Genomic DNA, 17,513 nt, shown 5'->3' on the forward strand with positions numbered 1-17,513 from the left:
GGGGAATGCAGGGCTGTGCACAACTTATTACAGGATGGCTAAGGAAAGGACCAATGGTGAGAAAGGGAAAGATCAAAGCAGACTGGGGAAGAACAAGCAAGGGAAAACAAGAGGGGAGAAAGGGGATTAAAGGTGCTAGTAGAGTGTGAACAGACTGCTGGTCCACATGCCTGTACGACTGCGTCCTGCCCTTGGTCACCTTGGTCGGTCCAAGACTCATTAAATCCTATTTTTAACTATCTTCTGTGGACATGCACTAGCTATTCTGAGTGTGTGCTATGTGAATGCTAGCGAACTTTAGGCCCAAATAGCTGGTGGGTAAGACAGGTGGTCCGAGTACCAGCAACTGGAGTGGGACCATGAATCTCAGGGGCTCGTAGGCTGACCTGCCAGAAGTGGGGGAGACATAGGCTCTAGGGGACAGCTGTCAGATAGACTATCAGCACCAAGCACAGCATCAAGGCTTTCTCTTTTTTTCCACTTCACCACCCTCCAGCAAGTAGGCTCAGCGTGGGGAAGAAGTGGGGAGGGGACACAGCCAGGACAGCTGAACCCAACTGGCCAAAGGGATATTCCATATGTTGTAACCTCATGCTCAGCAATAAAACTGGGGTAGCAGAAGAAGGGGTGGGGAAGAGGGAGTTGTCTTGCAAGGTGGCTGATGCTTGGAGACTGCCTGGGCATCGGTCTGCTTGTGGGAGGTGGTAAGTGACTGATGGCCTTTGCATCACTGTTATTTTTCCTCTTTTCTTCACTTAGCTAACTGTCTTTACCTCGATCCACGAGTTTTCTTGCTTTTGCTCTTCCTATTCTCTCCCCTGTCCTGCTGAGGGGTGTTGGCGGGAGTAAACAGAGCAGAAATATATTAAAAGCCATTAAAAGCAATGTAGATGTGATAGTATAAGGTTTTATTCATACTCTCAATTCCAGTATGCAGGCTAAAGTCATGAATGCACAGTGTATGAATTAGATTGACTTTAAAGTTTCTGAAAAAGAACATACGAAGAAAATTATGTTCCTAACCAGTCTATGGCAGTGTGCCAGAAAGCTTCTTGTGATGTGCAGTAAGAAATGCTTATGCATCTAACTACCTCCTTAAAAAATAAACAAAAAACCCCACCCCAATTTGGTCTGAAACAGGAGATTAAGTCTTTTTTAGACTTGTTTCTCACCTAAATTTTATAATCTCACTGCTGGCAGGAACTACTAAAACGTACTGGCTTACAACAGAAGTTGTATGTCATCATAAACTTGCCTCTTTTTTGTGGACCAGAGGAGTTTGCTATGTATGTTTACTCACATTCAGAACTGTAGTTTTTAAGTTTACTCAGCTTCTTTGAAAAACATTTATTTTAATCTTGGAAAATGAAACTCAATTAAACTAATGAAACCATCATGAAAAAAACCTGAAAACTCTTGCTGCAACCAAATATGAAGGCAGCTTGCACAGACATAGGAAAAAATATGTATATACTAACATCTTCCTTTATTCCAAACATCTAATAAATAAATAATGAGGTGCATGACTGGAAACACTTATTAAGCTTGAACTGATGTCAATAATTAGTTTTTCCTTTGATTCTGTATAGCATTTAAAAAGCAGGACTACAGCTCACTGAAATGTGAGAATTTTACTGATGCAGTACTTTATTTATGCACTTTTTCTTAGTTATAGGAACATCAGGCCTCAGTTTTCAAAAACTTGCTTTCAATTTTAAATTGAGTTTTAAAGAAAAAAGATTAGATTTAATTTGCAGTGAACAAACACATCAAATAAAATTATCTTGCTAGTACACAATTACAAGGAAAATACAAATGCAAAAAAACAATGTATTTTTTCATTTTCAACTCACTAAAGTAGGAACAGAGAAGAAATCACCATAATATTTCAATTTGGATGGAGAGATTTTTAGTCATAGTTAAGAAATAAAGCTAGTAACTTTAAAATGTAGTAAGTAATAACATTTTGTGAATACTCACCATACTTCTTCTAATGTAGTCTATCGCTTTTTTCATATCCATGCCTGACCAATTATCAAGCATGTAGCAGATGCAGGAAGCACAGTACACAAACCTCATATCATTCTCACTTCCTTCCAGCACTGCACAGAAACTGAAAGAAATGTTTCTGTCATTATACACTGTACAGTCTGTTATATCAGAAAATATGAAAAGCAGTTCAAGACATTGTGTAATTTTTCCTTTAAAAATTAGTTATTTCTACTTACAGTATTCACATAAATATAACCCAAAGCTAAGCTAGATTTTTTTTTTTTTTTTAGAAGATGTGATTCTAACTAAGCCAACCAAAATGAATAGAACTATTAACATTTAGGGGTCTGGGCCACTTTATTTCCAGCAATGTAATGATGCTGGTCTTTATTTATTCAAAGACATTAATGTTTACAGTCTTTCACCTATCACAGTATATACTGATGTATGAGTTACCATTTTAACATTTACTCTTTTGGGCAGAATTCTTTGCCTTCCTAGAAATCTTAATAGCTCACAAGGCCTTCTTTCCTGACTGCAACTTCAGGATCAGTTTCCCATGTATGTATAAATGTAATTGTTATTACTACCATTTCCAATACAAATGCTGAAAATTACCTTTAATCCAGTTTTTGATTTCTTATGGCTACAATCTTGCCAAACTCTACGAACATTTTAAAGTTGTTGTATCTGGGTTATCTAGGTACCATCCTGTGCTCTCTCACAGACCCTTAAAATAAAGATGGATGCTGTGATTTGCTGCCTGACAAGCCTTCATTTGGTTCAAAGAGCTAGTTAGTATATTTTGATGACTTAACCATTTGCAAGAAGCCAGAACAACAGAATATTTTGAATGAGTCCTCTCTTCCAAAAAAAAGAAAAATAAAAGGTACTTCTGACTTTAAAGACAGTCTTTTAAGCATGACTATCACCACTATGACACTCCCTCTTTGACCCTGCAATTCAAGTATGTACCTCATTATCTTTTTGCATAGAAAAGCCTCCAACATTTACTGGGAGATACTTTCATCTCTCCTAACCCCAATGGTGCCAGGCCCTGCTCTCTGCAGCTCAGATAGGGATGAAATAACTCCACTGCTCTCTGGATAAGGCAGAGGACACTTTGGGAAACCAGGACACTTCTTAACGCGTGCCAGTACTGTGGTTTAACTGCAGCCAGCAACTAAGCCCCACACAGCTGCCTACTCACTCCCCCCTGGTGAGATGGGGGAGAGAATCGGAAGGGTGAAAGTGAGAAAACTCACGGGTTGAGATAAAGACAGTTTAATAGGGAAAGCAAAAGCTGCACACGCATGCAAAGCAAAACAAGGAATTCATTCACTCCTTCCCATGGGCAGGCAGGTGTTCAGCCATCTCCAGGAAAGCAGGGCTCCATCACGCCTAACGGTTACTTGGGAGGACAAACGCCATCACTCCGGATGTCCCCCCCTTGCTTCTTCTTCCCCAGCTTTTTATTGCTGAGCAGGACGTCATATGGTATGGAATAGCCCTTTGGTCAGTTGGGGTCAGCTGTCCCAGCTGTGCCCCCTCCCAGCTTCTTGTGCCCCCCCAGCCTACTCGCTGGTGGGGTGGGGTGAGAAGCAGGAAAGGCCTTGACTCTGTGTAAGCACTGCTCAGCAATAACTGAAACATCCCTGTGTTATCAAAGTTGTTTCCAGCACAAATCCAAAACATAGCCTCATACTAGCTTCTACGAAGAAAATTAACTCTATCCGAGCCAAAGCCAGCACATAGGGTAACACCAGAAAAATGTCTCTTTCCCTCACCGAGCTCACTTGCTGTTTCCATCTGGACAAGATGTTAGCTCAAGTTCTGGCCTTTGCACATCCTCCCCCTTCGGGGCAGTAAAAGCAGTTTTCATAAGTATGAAAACGTCTGTCAGACTAGAAATTGACTCCTGCCAAAGTAACAATTCCATACCAGTGCAAAGCACTCTCCTTTCCCTGTAGGGGCTAGCTGACATTCTTCAGGAGGGAATATAAAACACAGGATCAAGTATAAGAGTTATCAGTCTGTACATTAAAACCACATGCGATACAAACATGTAGAAGAGGTTAACTGCATGTAGCTTATTACTGTAATCAGGCAAGATGACAAGTAACTACTTCAAGATGCTAGTGGGCTGGGAGCAACTCCTTCCTTTTGGATATACGTTAAAAACAAAAATGGTCTGACCTATAACAGGAGCAACGGTACAGGCACCTCCACATGCTTGAAGAAACTGCGAACTATAGCAGATCAACAAATACATGTATATGTATCTGTATACATACATTAGGACTCGGCCCATTAAGGTCAGTCACATACATTAGGACTTGGCCCATTAAGGTCAGTCTGCTGTTATAAATAACAGAAAACTGTGTATCATATAGTTCATAGTCATGACTTACATTCTGAACATTCTGGAGTTTTGTGTTTGTTTTTTCTTTCTAAAAACACATGCAACACTGCATTTTTATAGTTGTGTTAAAAAAAAAAGTTTTAATTACAGAAGATGTCTAGGCGATACACAGCCATTTAACCAAAACAAAAGCTTTCTTAACTCATATAGGGTGACAGCAATTTCATTGTGAAGTGAAAGATACTTCCTTCAGGAACAACATTTCTATAATTCTGCATTTCTTAAGTACTCTTTCAAAAATGACATTCAGTAAAATTTAACAACATAGACAGATCATGTGCACTGTCAGAAGTTTTCATTAGCTACCAGCTTCAGCCTGCATTAAAAACCAAACAAACAAAAAACCCCACCAACGGAAGTAAATCAAGGGGTATATACCATCTATTAAAAAACACATCCAAAAGCGCAGATCTCACAATGAAGTTTAGTAATATTATACTCCGATTACAAGTAATATATAGGCTAATTCATCCTGTATATTGGTATTTTGAATATCTCAAAACTAAATAAAGCTCAGCCTCCCACAAAGCAGAGCAAACATCATCATAGTAGTGTTCCAGGGCCCTGCAAAAAACGGAGAATATAAACACAGAAAACCTCAGTTATTGGAAGGACAGAGCAGAAAAACTACTATCCTCAAGACATAAGCCAATCCATTAACTTTCCAGCAATAAGTATCTACAGTTGTAAGCAAATACAATTATTCTTCAGTACGAAAGCAAATCTATACACAAAGTGCTGTTTGGTCCTGTGTTCTACGACTGATACTGATTACCCACCAAAGTATTTTCTAATACAAAGAAAAGATTATATAGCTACTTCCATTAAAAATATGTTTCTTATGCTTCATTCTACATCTGGGTTTTCTATTAATCTTCCAGAGAGTTGCAGAATATGAAATATCTTTTACCTTCCATCCTCCAGCTGGAGAGCTCTCAGTCCTGCCAGTATGGCATCTTTATTTACTCGACTTAAATCATCTCCAAGAATAACCAGACATGACAGACCTGTGTAAGTCATTGCTATGTGCCCACTATCGTAGGGATGAGATACACCCGGACCCTGGAAAAAAGGGGGAGGGAGAATTGAAACATCATAAGACCTTATATAACAGTCAAGCATTCATTAAAAAAAAAAAATTAAGAGGTAAACAAAGTTCTTTTCCCTTCACTCATTATGGTTACACTGAAGGCATCCACTCAGCTTTTCTAATCAAACTAAGCTACTGCACAGCTCTGCTACTCTTGTAAACAGTTGGTCAGTAGGAAACTTTGGAAAAAAGCTTTGCCAAGAGTCATATTTACGCAAGAGTTAAGCAAAAAGATGGTATGTGCTCAACTGTACCTAAGTTTATCCTGACACACCACTGGGCATTAGCTTCCTGGCAGCTGGGTAAAGTACCGTTAAACAGCCACACCTCTGGAGGTCCCTTCAACAAAGGTTTTACGATCTAATGATCTAGAAGTAGAAAGCAATGTGAGGGATTATCAGTAATCTCTCTGTCAATTGAAGCATTACCAAATTAGCCTCTCATCTACTTTCATCTCTATTCTAAAACAATAATCAGAGCTTAAACAAAGTATTTACATAGCAAATAATGTCAACTGAGAAGCTAAAATGAGAGTAAAATGCTGACTAGTCACACAATACAAACACAATAATGGGATTGACACAGCTGTGCTAAAATTATTATTTTTCCTTCTGATATTTTATAGGCATATCCTGGACTGTACCACTTCATGAAAACAGAAACCACATGTAACAAGATGACTTTGGATACTTGGGATGTTTCAATTTGGAGCAACTGGAAGACAGCTATTTTAAACAGGATAAAAGCTATTTCAATACTGAGTACCAGAGACAGGCAAGTTTTTAAATCACAGTTTACCAGCGTTATTGCCTAGTCAGTCACCATTTTTATTTTGCAGTTCATCCTAAAAACGCATGTAAAAAGCAGTATAAACCCAAATTTAAGATTATGTTATGTGTAACTGGTATTTTTCAGGCAAGTCACACTTGTTTCCAAACCCAAAGAGCTTTGCTTCTAATAAGAAACTGGGAGAAAAATACTTACTACCCACTAGACAGCAAGGGACTGTTCTCACACTAGGGAATCAAACACAGTTGGGAAAGGGAGGCAGAAAACAAGGTGAAAGTGGCTGCAGCAGCTCTGAGAAAGCTCTAGTTATGCAACAGAGAAGGGGAACAAGGGAGTGAGTGCGAGAGCTGCACCTCCTTCCCTCATTTCCAGCCCAGGATTCTCTGTTGAGAAGGGGCACAAACCTCCACAGCTCCCACTCCTGCCCCTGAGCTGCCAGCGCCCCATCACTGTCTCCTGCCTTGCGCATCCCCCTGTCACACACACAGTCACAGAGTGGTGGAGGCTGGCAGGGACCTCTGAATGTCATCTGGTCCAACACCCTGCTAAAGCAGCGTCACCTAGAGCCAGCTGCCCAGGACCATGTCCAGACGGTTCTTGAGTACCTCCAAGGATGGAGACTCCACCACCTCCCCGGGCAACCCGTGCCAGCGCTTGGTCATCCTCACAGTGACAAAGTGTTTCCTGATGTTCAGAGGGAACCTCCTGTGTCTCAGTCTGTGCCCATCGCCTCTGGTCCTGTCACTGGGCACCACTGAAAAGAGCCTGGCTCCGTCCTCTTTGCACCCTCCCTGCAGGTATGTATATACATTGGTGAGATCCCCCTGAGCCTTCTCTTCTCCAGGCTGGACAGTCCCAGCTCTCAGCCTTTCCTCCTAGGAGAGGTGCTCCAGTCCCAGACAGAATTCCCCGTGGGGCACCCCACAGACGGCGGACAGCTGTGCCCCCAAACAGCTTAGAAAAAGCTACTACAGTCATGAAACATGTTTTATGTTTTTCTAACTTGAGTGGATGACAGGCTCTAATCCCAGAAAGAACAACTTAGCCTACCATACCAATTTTAGGGATTTAAAATCTAACAGAACCAAAAATCTCTTCAGAATACCTTCCCCTTAAAAATTTTATTATAAGCAGCTTAACCCTTGTGATGCATCATCTTATTTCAAATGTAAAATTCTGCTCCAAAAATCCAGACATATAGGGTGATACAGATTTGCCCTGACACAGAGAAGTATTCCGTTTAATGTAATTGATTAATTTATGTTTAAGCAAAGCAAGTCTCTATTCTAGAAAGATAAATTTGAACCCGTTCTTGCCCTAAAAGGATTCTCAATGTCCCAGCTCTGTAGCTAAAGCTTCTCATATATTTTGTCAAATGAAATACAAGACACACTCTAGTTGATGAAAAATACCTGGAAAGGTTCTCCGATATTAGGACCAACTGCTTACAAAATGTCCCAGCGGTTCCTGTCAGCAACTATGAAGAAAACTAAGCTGGCAAACATCTATACAATTGAAATTGAACTGGAATGAAAGGAACACTTAATTTCTTCCTACTTGGGATAACCTAGAGCAGGGGAAGTTCAGAAGATGCCTCTGCTCATTTCACACAAATACACTGAAAATGCCGGAGCCTGCGAATCAATGTTAACTGTTCACCACTGCTGTTTACACACTTTTATAGGTAGTTCATCTCCAAATCAATACTGACATCAGGAATAACTGAACAGTAATAGATATAGTGAAAGAGTTCAGCTTTACATTTGAAAATACTCTTTCCAGAGGAAGACTACATTCACTAAGCAAGGAAGGTTTACTCTAAGGATATTCAGACTTGCTTTTTAAAACCACATTTATGAAAACTCTACCCAAATGTTCTAACTACTACAAACATGCTTGGATATTCAGGAAATTTTCTAAGGCATCTATAATTTTCAAACAACATTCTCCTTCAAGTGACAATTTTTCACACGGTGTCTACATAAAGTAACTGAAATTCCTGCTTCACAGGATTTATTTTTTTTAATTGTACTTTTCTATACACATGCTAATTCCATATTGCCTGTAAAGCTTTGGTAGCCTACAAACATGTTTAAATAATTGGGCCCTTATTTTTTAGTCAATTCTGTATTCTAGTATTTCTATTACACTATTACTCGCTGCAGTAAAAACAGGCTGCAGACAAAGTGTTATAAGTACATATACTGGATGCTCATGAAACTATATAATACCATCCTCCCCAAACAAATTGTATCAATCACTACAGTACCTGGACAATGTACAAATTCTATCTGTACCTCCTTTTCTATGCAAACATTTCAACATGTAGTGGTAGCACACTGCTTTTCCAAAGACAGGGTTTCAGCAACACCAGAGCTGTATAAAATTTTACAGGTCTGGTAGTTTTAATAAAGAGCACAAACTATACTTGTATGATGCATATAAAGCAAACAGTAGTGTCTGCTGCCTGTACATACAATCATGAAGTTCACAGCTAAATTAGTACCGCCACCTGCTTTTGTCCTTGAACATCAAACAAATATTTAGGTACAGGTGATGCAGAAAAGACTGTTAGGATACATGATTTTGAAACATCATTGTGTGGGGAATCCGGGAGATGGTCTCAGCATTCAAGAACAGCTGCTCATAGGTCAAACAACTACCTTTACTGCTAATCGTTTTCTCTTATCACAGTATTATCATGTGGCAAGTAATTAAATTCTTTATACGGTAAATTGATATACTGCTAGATATCTTGATATGTAATTACTAAAAAAGCCAGTGGAAGTGACAGAGGGTCCAACATACTGGTATGCAGCCAGCATCTTGAGAGCACTTGCTTTAGGGCCAAAAATCCCAACAAATACGGCCAATATTTCAATAAAATTAAATAAAACACAGAAGGATCAGAATCAAACATGAGATCACACAGGAATTACTACAAGGCATACTCACAGAGGCCAACACGATGTTTCATACATGTAATTACTGTAGGATTTTGGAAGCTTTTGAGAGCCTAACAGATCTTTGTTTGCCACATGTGTTTAAAAAAAATAAATAAAACAGATATACTTATTTGCCAGAAGAATAATAGAAGAATAGTATATTCTGTATGCTAAGCATAACTGTTCAAATTTTAAGTGTACTGGAATTCACTTTATCTTCTAGGTTCCATGTAATTATTTCAAGCTCATTGTGACACTACTTATCAAATTTTATGTTGTACCTATACACACCAATACATACTTCACACACCAATGCAACAAGACACCTAAGTCCAAGTAACAGGATGAGGGGACACCAATAAGAATAATTGGACATTTCAGACAAAAAAAGAACACCACTCAGGAAAACAATAATTTTTGCATAAAATCGAGAATTCATAAAATTTGTAGAAACTGGCCTTATGACAATTTGGTATCACAAAGTAGGACTGGAATGGCTTCTCCAAATGCAAAAGATTACAGCAAGTCTCAAAGGTTTCATGAGATAATTGCTAATACCTCTAAAATTTGCACGGCTGGGAGGAAGTGTTGCTAGACTGCCTCTGCTATGAAGGACAAAGTAATTCGGACATTGTGTAGAAATTTGTCCCAAATTTATCAAAGACACTGTAGTCAAAGCACTTGATTTTTAATTGGCATCTTCAGGCTTGGTAAAAAGAAGTTCCTTTTTACGTTCTGTATGATGAACAAAGCCTACTTTTAGTGAAATATAACTATTTTTGCCTCATAGACACTGCAGACTAAAGCAACAGAAGCAGCTAAGCAAACTGTCAGCCTAAGCACAAAAAAAACCACTGCTGCCACCACCTCAAACTGTGAGCTTCATGGGCCAGGGACACAGAGATAAACAGAATGAAGTTATTTTAAGAATGGCAGAAGTTACATCTCAAAAACTAGCAACAAGAAAGCTGTTAAACTGTGGATGGATTGTTAAACAGTTAACTATACAACCAGACGAAATACACTTAATCCAGTAAGGTTATGTCTACCTGAAGGAGTAATGCAACAGCAGTGGGTCTGGAGGGCAGAACAGTCGGGGCTGCGGTACTGGTGCCCACACCATACACATTTCACAGTTTGAGCCAGCTGCGGTCTGGCTCCATGGACTATCGGCCCGCTAATGGAGAAGTTCATTCAGAGCACACCTTCTGGTTCAGTTTCATTTAAAAGGAGCCCACTTTGTGTGCCTTGCTCTTTTGGAGCAAGCACATTAAACTGCTCTCTACTGATCTGAACTCATACACTGGTGCAGACACTCTGAGAAGACAACAATAGGGATAGGGCCAGGTCCTGTTTTCTCTATACACTTCACCTTTTGTGATAATTACAGTTTGTAGGTCACACAGGAAACAGATTAACCTGGATCTCAGCGACTGAGTAAAACAGTTCTGCTCTATGGGCATTATTACCATCATGGTCTCCACAATCTGAGCCTTCCTTAAAAGAATTAACAGTTAAAGATGCAAGGTGAGGGGAAGCTTTCAAACATTTAAATCTGGTTCAGTGATGTGGTAATGTTCCCTACCACATTATCCAGAACAGCTGTTTAAACATAACTCAAGGTCAACAACAATCCCTGCTGACCACTGCAGAGAGGGCTAAGAAACTCTCTCTGCTGCAAAAACATGGGCAAGATCTCTCCAAACACTAATAAAGAATGCTACTAAACATACTCCTACACAGGCAAAGTCCCACTTTCAAAAAACTTCCATGTCACACCTGGCATCAGTGTTACAAACATGGATTGTTTCAGCCTTGAGAAAATACAATGTCATGTCAGGAACACAAAACAGATCTTTTTTTTCCCCAAGTGAATGCATATATTCTTTACCGCAATCTTACATAAAAGTTCCAGGTATTGGCTTTCAATCTAGCCCCTAAAACCAATTTGTAACACTTCAATGAGATTGAAAAGACGTAGGCCTACCTGAAACTCTAAAGACACTGTTCACCCCTAAATTAAAAAGCTAGTTTAAACTCCAATAACACCAAATCAGAGAGACTGCAGAACCTGGAACCATTTCAGAAAATAACTGTTATCTAATTTTAAATGATTCATGTTTAAATGCAGTGATAGAAGCAGCGCTCAGCCTTCACTTACAGTTAAGACTTGTAAGGCTTGTTAAGGCTGCATGTGGTGAGTTGGTCAAGTGGATATGGTTTTGCTTCCCTTCTGCTACAGTCCCAAAGAGCTGCATAGACACTACCATCAAACACTGAAAGGATAACAGCTGAAAAAAACAAACCCCAAACCAAAACCAAATGAGCTATCCTGGTAATTTTTAGTAAAGTTGGAAATTCTAACATATCCCTTGCTTTTTTCTATTATTTTGAAGGGTCCCAAGCGACAGAAGAGATTTGGCTACCTCCAGTATGGCATTTTCTCAGAGTTCAAGAATGAAATCACTGTAGTGGCATGTAATAAATAGTGACTGTCAATGCAAATCCAAAAATGCTTACAGGCTTTTTCAAAAATTATTTTTCAAGACATAGATTTAACAGAACATTTTTAAACAATGAATAAAGAAAAATGACAAGACCTTAAACATAATTCAAAGTCATCACAGTGGATTTCCAAGGCTTTCTTTTTCTGAGTTATTTCACAACATTGTAGGGCAACAGTGCTGGAAATACTTTAAACCTTTGTATGCCAATAAATCAAGCAGATCTTATCCCTCTAATGCAGATGCAATGAAAAAAGTATTGCAATGCTTAAATGAAAAGCACATCCAGCTGCAAACAGTCTCCTAGAGATAAGGACCTTGTAGCATAGGTTACATGATTCCACCCCTTTGTCCCTTCTGCAGACTGGCTAACACATAATGAGACACCGATGGGCCGCAACACATTTCCTGGAAAGAGAACATTTAGGTATGAAACATGTACTATTGGAAGTTGAGAGTTAAAAACACCAGAAAGTGCTGGGAAGGGGTAATGACACTTGGCCGATCTTACGGACTTTTTGTCTTCAGGGGCCTTTACAAGACCTCACAACTATATCCAGAACTCACTCTTGAAGCTTTATACACCAGGGAGGATTTGAAAAAGGTTCCCAAAAGCATGCATTGATTTAATGTACTACACCACATGGCACTGACCCAAACCTTTGAGGAAACACGACTGGTACATTTTTATTATCTCAGTTTGGTAAAATTATGTCTTTATTCATTTTATAAGGCTGTTATGCCACAATAATAGCATGACAACCTCAGCTTCTTTAGGTCACTTATCAAAGACAGCCATCTTCCTTCTGAGTAAAACCAGCCTTTTTCTTATACGACCATACTGAAATTATTGTCTACTATTTTGTCTTTAAACTTTATTTTTAACAAAGTATATCAGTAAGTCACCGCTATAGATCCCAAATTCTTTTAGGTTTTAAGCAGAAGTTTTCCTTTCTTCCTCCAAGCTCAGTGGGTGGCTGGATTGCCACTGAGCTTAATTCCAATTAAAACAGATGATGAATTCATCTTGCTACTGCAGTCCGAGCTCACTGCAGACACCATCTGTAGTGTAAAACAGGATAAATACCAAAGCAAACCAAGAGACAAATTACCTTGCCTGTCACATGCTGCTGTAGCACCCAATGTAGAGATGTAAAAAACCCTCTTCACAATTATTTTACCCTTGTTAGAAAGTGCAACCTCTGAATAGTACTGCTGTGAGTACCTGGCTGACTTGCTATGCAAAGAGGCATATGTAGTTATTACTCCAATGTAGATTAACATTCCCACAAGTTATTCAGAAGCATAAAGTCATACTGTTAAGAGCAAATAAAAATAAGGCCAAAACAGGCTGCTGTACTACCTTCATACTCAAGTTAGTTCAAGCATTTTTGCACTCAACTACAGTCATTAGCCTATCAGATGTCCATCCTTGCTTTCAATTTCAGATCCCAAGATTCATTCATTCATTTATATTTAAAATCTTGCTATCTGTCCACTACAAAAATCAAATACTTTGTGATAATTTAGTGCTCTTCCACATTTTTCATCCACTCTTCAGTGAGATTTGACTCTTCAAACACAGGACAGAACTACTGTACCTCTTTCACAGTCCTTCGTGCACACTAGCCTCTCCTTCCCTCTTCCAACTGTACCAGACCTTCTGTGCCATATTTAGCAGCCTCTGCTAACCTCCTTTCTCTCTTGTATTAGAGGCACTTTCTTTTCGTATACAGATTTAACTGTCTTGAACCTCAGTTCCATGGGCTTCAAAGCATCCTCTCTTACGGTCACAATAAACTGGGATGAGCAGAGCCTTGCCTATGTTTGAGTGGATACCAGCCGCAATAAAATACGTATGTTTCATCACAGGAAGAGGAATAGTGAAGAACAGTATGTGCTGCACCACTTAATACGGAGCTATTCTGCCCTTCTCTACCAGGCGATAGTTCTTGAGTTAGAGGAGTTTCCCTACTTCAGTAACAGATCAGAGAAGGGGGAGAGTGCACTGAGACAAGCCACAATTTGTATGTCAATTTTTCACTGCCCTGGGAAGTCAAGCAGTACCATTTCAGTATGTTTCTTATGCATGTTTCTCAAAAGCTCTGCAAACATTTCAGTGTATTAACAGTGCAAAAATCCCTGCCTTCCAGATATTCCGCAATTATACAGTTAATATTATAAAAAAGACACAAGACCATTTATTGCCTAATTGAAAATATTTCACACAAACACACACTTAACTGACCTTGGAGGGATTGAATGGCATCCCTAAATATGAAGAGCCTCTGAACCCACAGCGATTCAAGTTTGATCCTGGAAAAGATAAAAAAATAAAGACTCAACTAACTTGCTTTGCTGAAACACTCATTATAAGCCCTAATTCTCTAGTCAAGATCAAGACCTGTTAGTTCAACACTATTCACAGTATTACTAGAGTTTGCATGTGTCTTTCAGTACATTCCCAACCTCAGTTTGTTATCACTGATTAATAAAAAAAAAAAACCAAAACAAAGAAAACCACAAGCAAACTTGATCCTGCTGTAACGACAAAGCAACTGATCTTTTTGATATGGTGGAAATATAGTGTTCTTATCAGCGGAGAACTGTCTTCCATGCTCACAAAAAAAGAAAGAAAGAAAGAAAGAAAGAAAAAAAAAAGGAAAAAAAAAGAAGATTGCTCCCCTGGAGAAGTGCCCAGAGTTAACAGATTTTTTTCCTCTCTGGATTCCTGCCTGGTAATACCGTCTGTTCCCAAGCAGAATTGTTTTAAGATACTTTGCAACATGTACAAGGACAAACAAACTGTTTGCAGTTTTAAGCTAGCACCAATCTAACTCAAATACTGTCAGAGTGAAATAGTTAAAACAATGTGAAAGGCAAATTTTTAATTGGAGCCATTTTTCGCTCACCCAAAACACAGGTATAAGAACATTGTAGGTATCAAACATTTCCGTTAGTGATTCAGTGTAATTTGTTTTAAATGTGTCACAGTACCTGAGCATGCAGCATACAAAAGTGTGCACCACACACTATCTAGAGCTAAGTACAGGTTTGCAGGGCTCAAATCTGCTTCTGCATGGCAAAAACTCAATTACTTTACTCCGCAGCCTCTGAAAGTAAAAGCCTAATGAGTTGGCAAAAACTCAATTACTTTACTCCTCAGCCTCTAAAAGTAAAAGCCTAATGAGTGCCGTAGTTCAACAGCACTTGTGTGTTCTTAAATTCTCTCCCCTTCTTTTTTTTTCCCCAGCTTTTCAACCTTTAATCTAAAAATCCTCTTGGAGATTAGGGAAAACTGCACCAGACTAACCAAACAAGAATAGTTATAAAGCTGGAAGTCCTGAAAACATCACCATGTAATGTGGTCTACCAGTTCTGGTGTCATTTATCAGTGTATTAGCTTCTAATTTTAAATATATTCTGCATGTACACAACATTTATCAGTCTTTTATCAGAAGCTTTTATCAGTCTAAGTACTTCAACGTGGCTGAAGTATGCAAGTTTCTCTACCAGACAAGTCTTTGGATCTAATTTACATGGAGTGAACTATTATTTAACAAGAAAAAAAAACCCACCTGCAATTCTCCACTTCCTCCACCTTCCAATCAAAAGTACTTTTAAATTATTCTACAGGTGTAATGAAGGTCATTTCAGCCTACGCTAAAAACTGCTATGCTATAGTCATACCCACAAAGAGAAAACAGAAAGAGTATCTGTATTTGTAGACAAAAAAATGCAGAACTGTTATATTTTGTTATAATCTAAATCTTCTCAGCAGAGAACATTTGTCTGTTAGCTCCTGGAGTCAGAGACTTGCATTTTATGTTGCAACAGGTTCTGGAAAGCACAATAAATATTAGTCTTAAGGACTAATCTAAGGTCCTGAAGGACACTGCCAAAAAAGCATCACAAATTGAAAAATGACATGATGTGAATGAATCAGTAACAGGAGAACTAGAATTCCTACTTCTTAAATACCAGATTTCCTAGGTGACATTGTGGAAAAATCACCATTCCCTTGGCCCATTTTCAGTAAAAATGAATCTGTGTCTTAAGTGCTTAAGTAAACTACAATAATCAGTTTGAAATGGCACTAATGTGGAAACCCTTCATCCAGAAAACAGTTGCTAGCCTACTACCACACAGCTGTTCTGGCCTGCTGCAAATGAAAATGTGCTACAATTAGGACAGCTCTGAAGTCAAACGGAACTCAGCTGCTAGTTGCTAGATGGAAGGATTCATCCCAGAAAGCGTGATCCCCATTATCAGCCTTCTAGACTGTAGCTCATAATTCATTATTAAGGTAGAAATGGCAGTATGAAACCCAAGTGCACTGTGCTGTTACTGGTCACTTTGATTGGCTTCTGACTTGACAGGTACTATGAAAAAGAGAGATTAAAAATAAAGTACATTAATGAAATCAGAAACTATTACTCCCTTTAGCTGTTCGATTTTTGTGTAATATTTTAAAACTTTTCTTGTACTACTAAACTGCTACCAACTAAAAACCAGCATTGGTAATTTTTAAATGCTGGATTTTAAACTGTATTGCTATCATTGATTTAAAACCTATTTTGACTCTTTATGTCAGTGACTTCAGATCTCCCATCCTAGACTTTACACACTGGCTCCTAGGAGAAACAGAAGAACAGCGTGGCTCTGCAATGCCCTTACTACTGCATAATCTTTAAAGGGAATTTTATCCCCTCCTCCAAACAAAAAAATTTTGTCATTAATGTGCATGCAATAGATGCTTCCTAGACCTTCAGCATTATAAGTGAATTGCTAAATTTCTAGTTACAATTCTTGAATTAAAAAATAGAATGCTGAGCTGATAAAGGAAGTGTTAAAACAGGAAGTGAAACCAGCTCATTTCTAACCAGATGACTCTGGCACGTTGGCGTCATGTCTCAACTGTTTTTTTAGCTTCCTGTGAACATTCAAGTTCAAAACCAAGTGGAAACCAAAGGGGAATTAGGGAAAAACCACTGTCTTTCAGTTTATGCACCTCACCTTCTGTGAAATTGGTTCTACTATTTTATTGCAAAGTGCTTGCGCTCCTTATCTTATGTAATAGCAAGTGCTAATAAAGCTCTTGCCTACTTTCCTGAACCACAAACAGCCTGTCAGAATCAGAACTAGAATAAGAAATTAAACATACCCTAATTAAAAGGATATGATCATAGTTTATGTCCCTTGTAAAAAATTGCTGCAGTGACCAGTTCAGCTCCAGCACAGGCAACTGAAGCATCAAGCATAACTGCAGTTATGAAATGGTACCACCTAGTGTTCACTTTCAGAATTAAGCATATTGAACCACTTTCTGAAAGATCTTAAGACAGAGCAAAAAGGAATAAGCGTTTCACCAATCGCTGCATGACTATTGCAAGCTGAACGAAACACATGTGCAAAAACTTTTCACATTTGACAACAGAACTGAAGAAAATTGACACTCTTCCCAAACCAAAAGACTCCACGCTTAAATGAAGAGCTGAACTTTCCTGTGAAGAAAACCATGTTACTTACATGTGCACAGGCCAGAAAGTCCTTAAGACAAGTAACAGAGCTACAAGTGATGAGCACAGGCAGCTTATCCTGGGAGCTCTTTTGTTACAGACAGGATATTTTTGTTATTTCTCTTTTATTATTTGTCTTGCATGGGAAGATTGATAACTTTGACCACTACTTCCTCCCATTCAAGTTACCTATGCACTCCTCTGGTTCCAAGGCTTTTCTCATTTTGCTAAGTACAGAACCAAACTTACCTA

At 38.8% G+C, this 17,513-nt stretch overlaps 1 protein-coding gene across 1 annotated transcript in view; it reads right to left on the reverse strand.

Moving 5' to 3' along the window:
- PGGT1B (protein geranylgeranyltransferase type I subunit beta) overlaps positions 1-17,513 on the reverse strand; it is a 40,866-nt gene that overhangs the window by 12,287 nt on the left and 11,066 nt on the right. Inside the window, 3 exon segments of the mRNA XM_075526998.1 lie at positions 1,981-2,113; positions 5,325-5,476; positions 13,991-14,058. Of these exon segments, the coding sequence (XP_075383113.1) occupies positions 1,981-2,113; positions 5,325-5,476; positions 13,991-14,058 (353 nt within the window).

Source organism: Mycteria americana, chromosome Z, assembly GCF_035582795.1.
Source record: "Mycteria americana isolate JAX WOST 10 ecotype Jacksonville Zoo and Gardens chromosome Z, USCA_MyAme_1.0, whole genome shotgun sequence".
NCBI lineage: Eukaryota > Metazoa > Chordata > Aves > Ciconiiformes > Ciconiidae > Mycteria > Mycteria americana.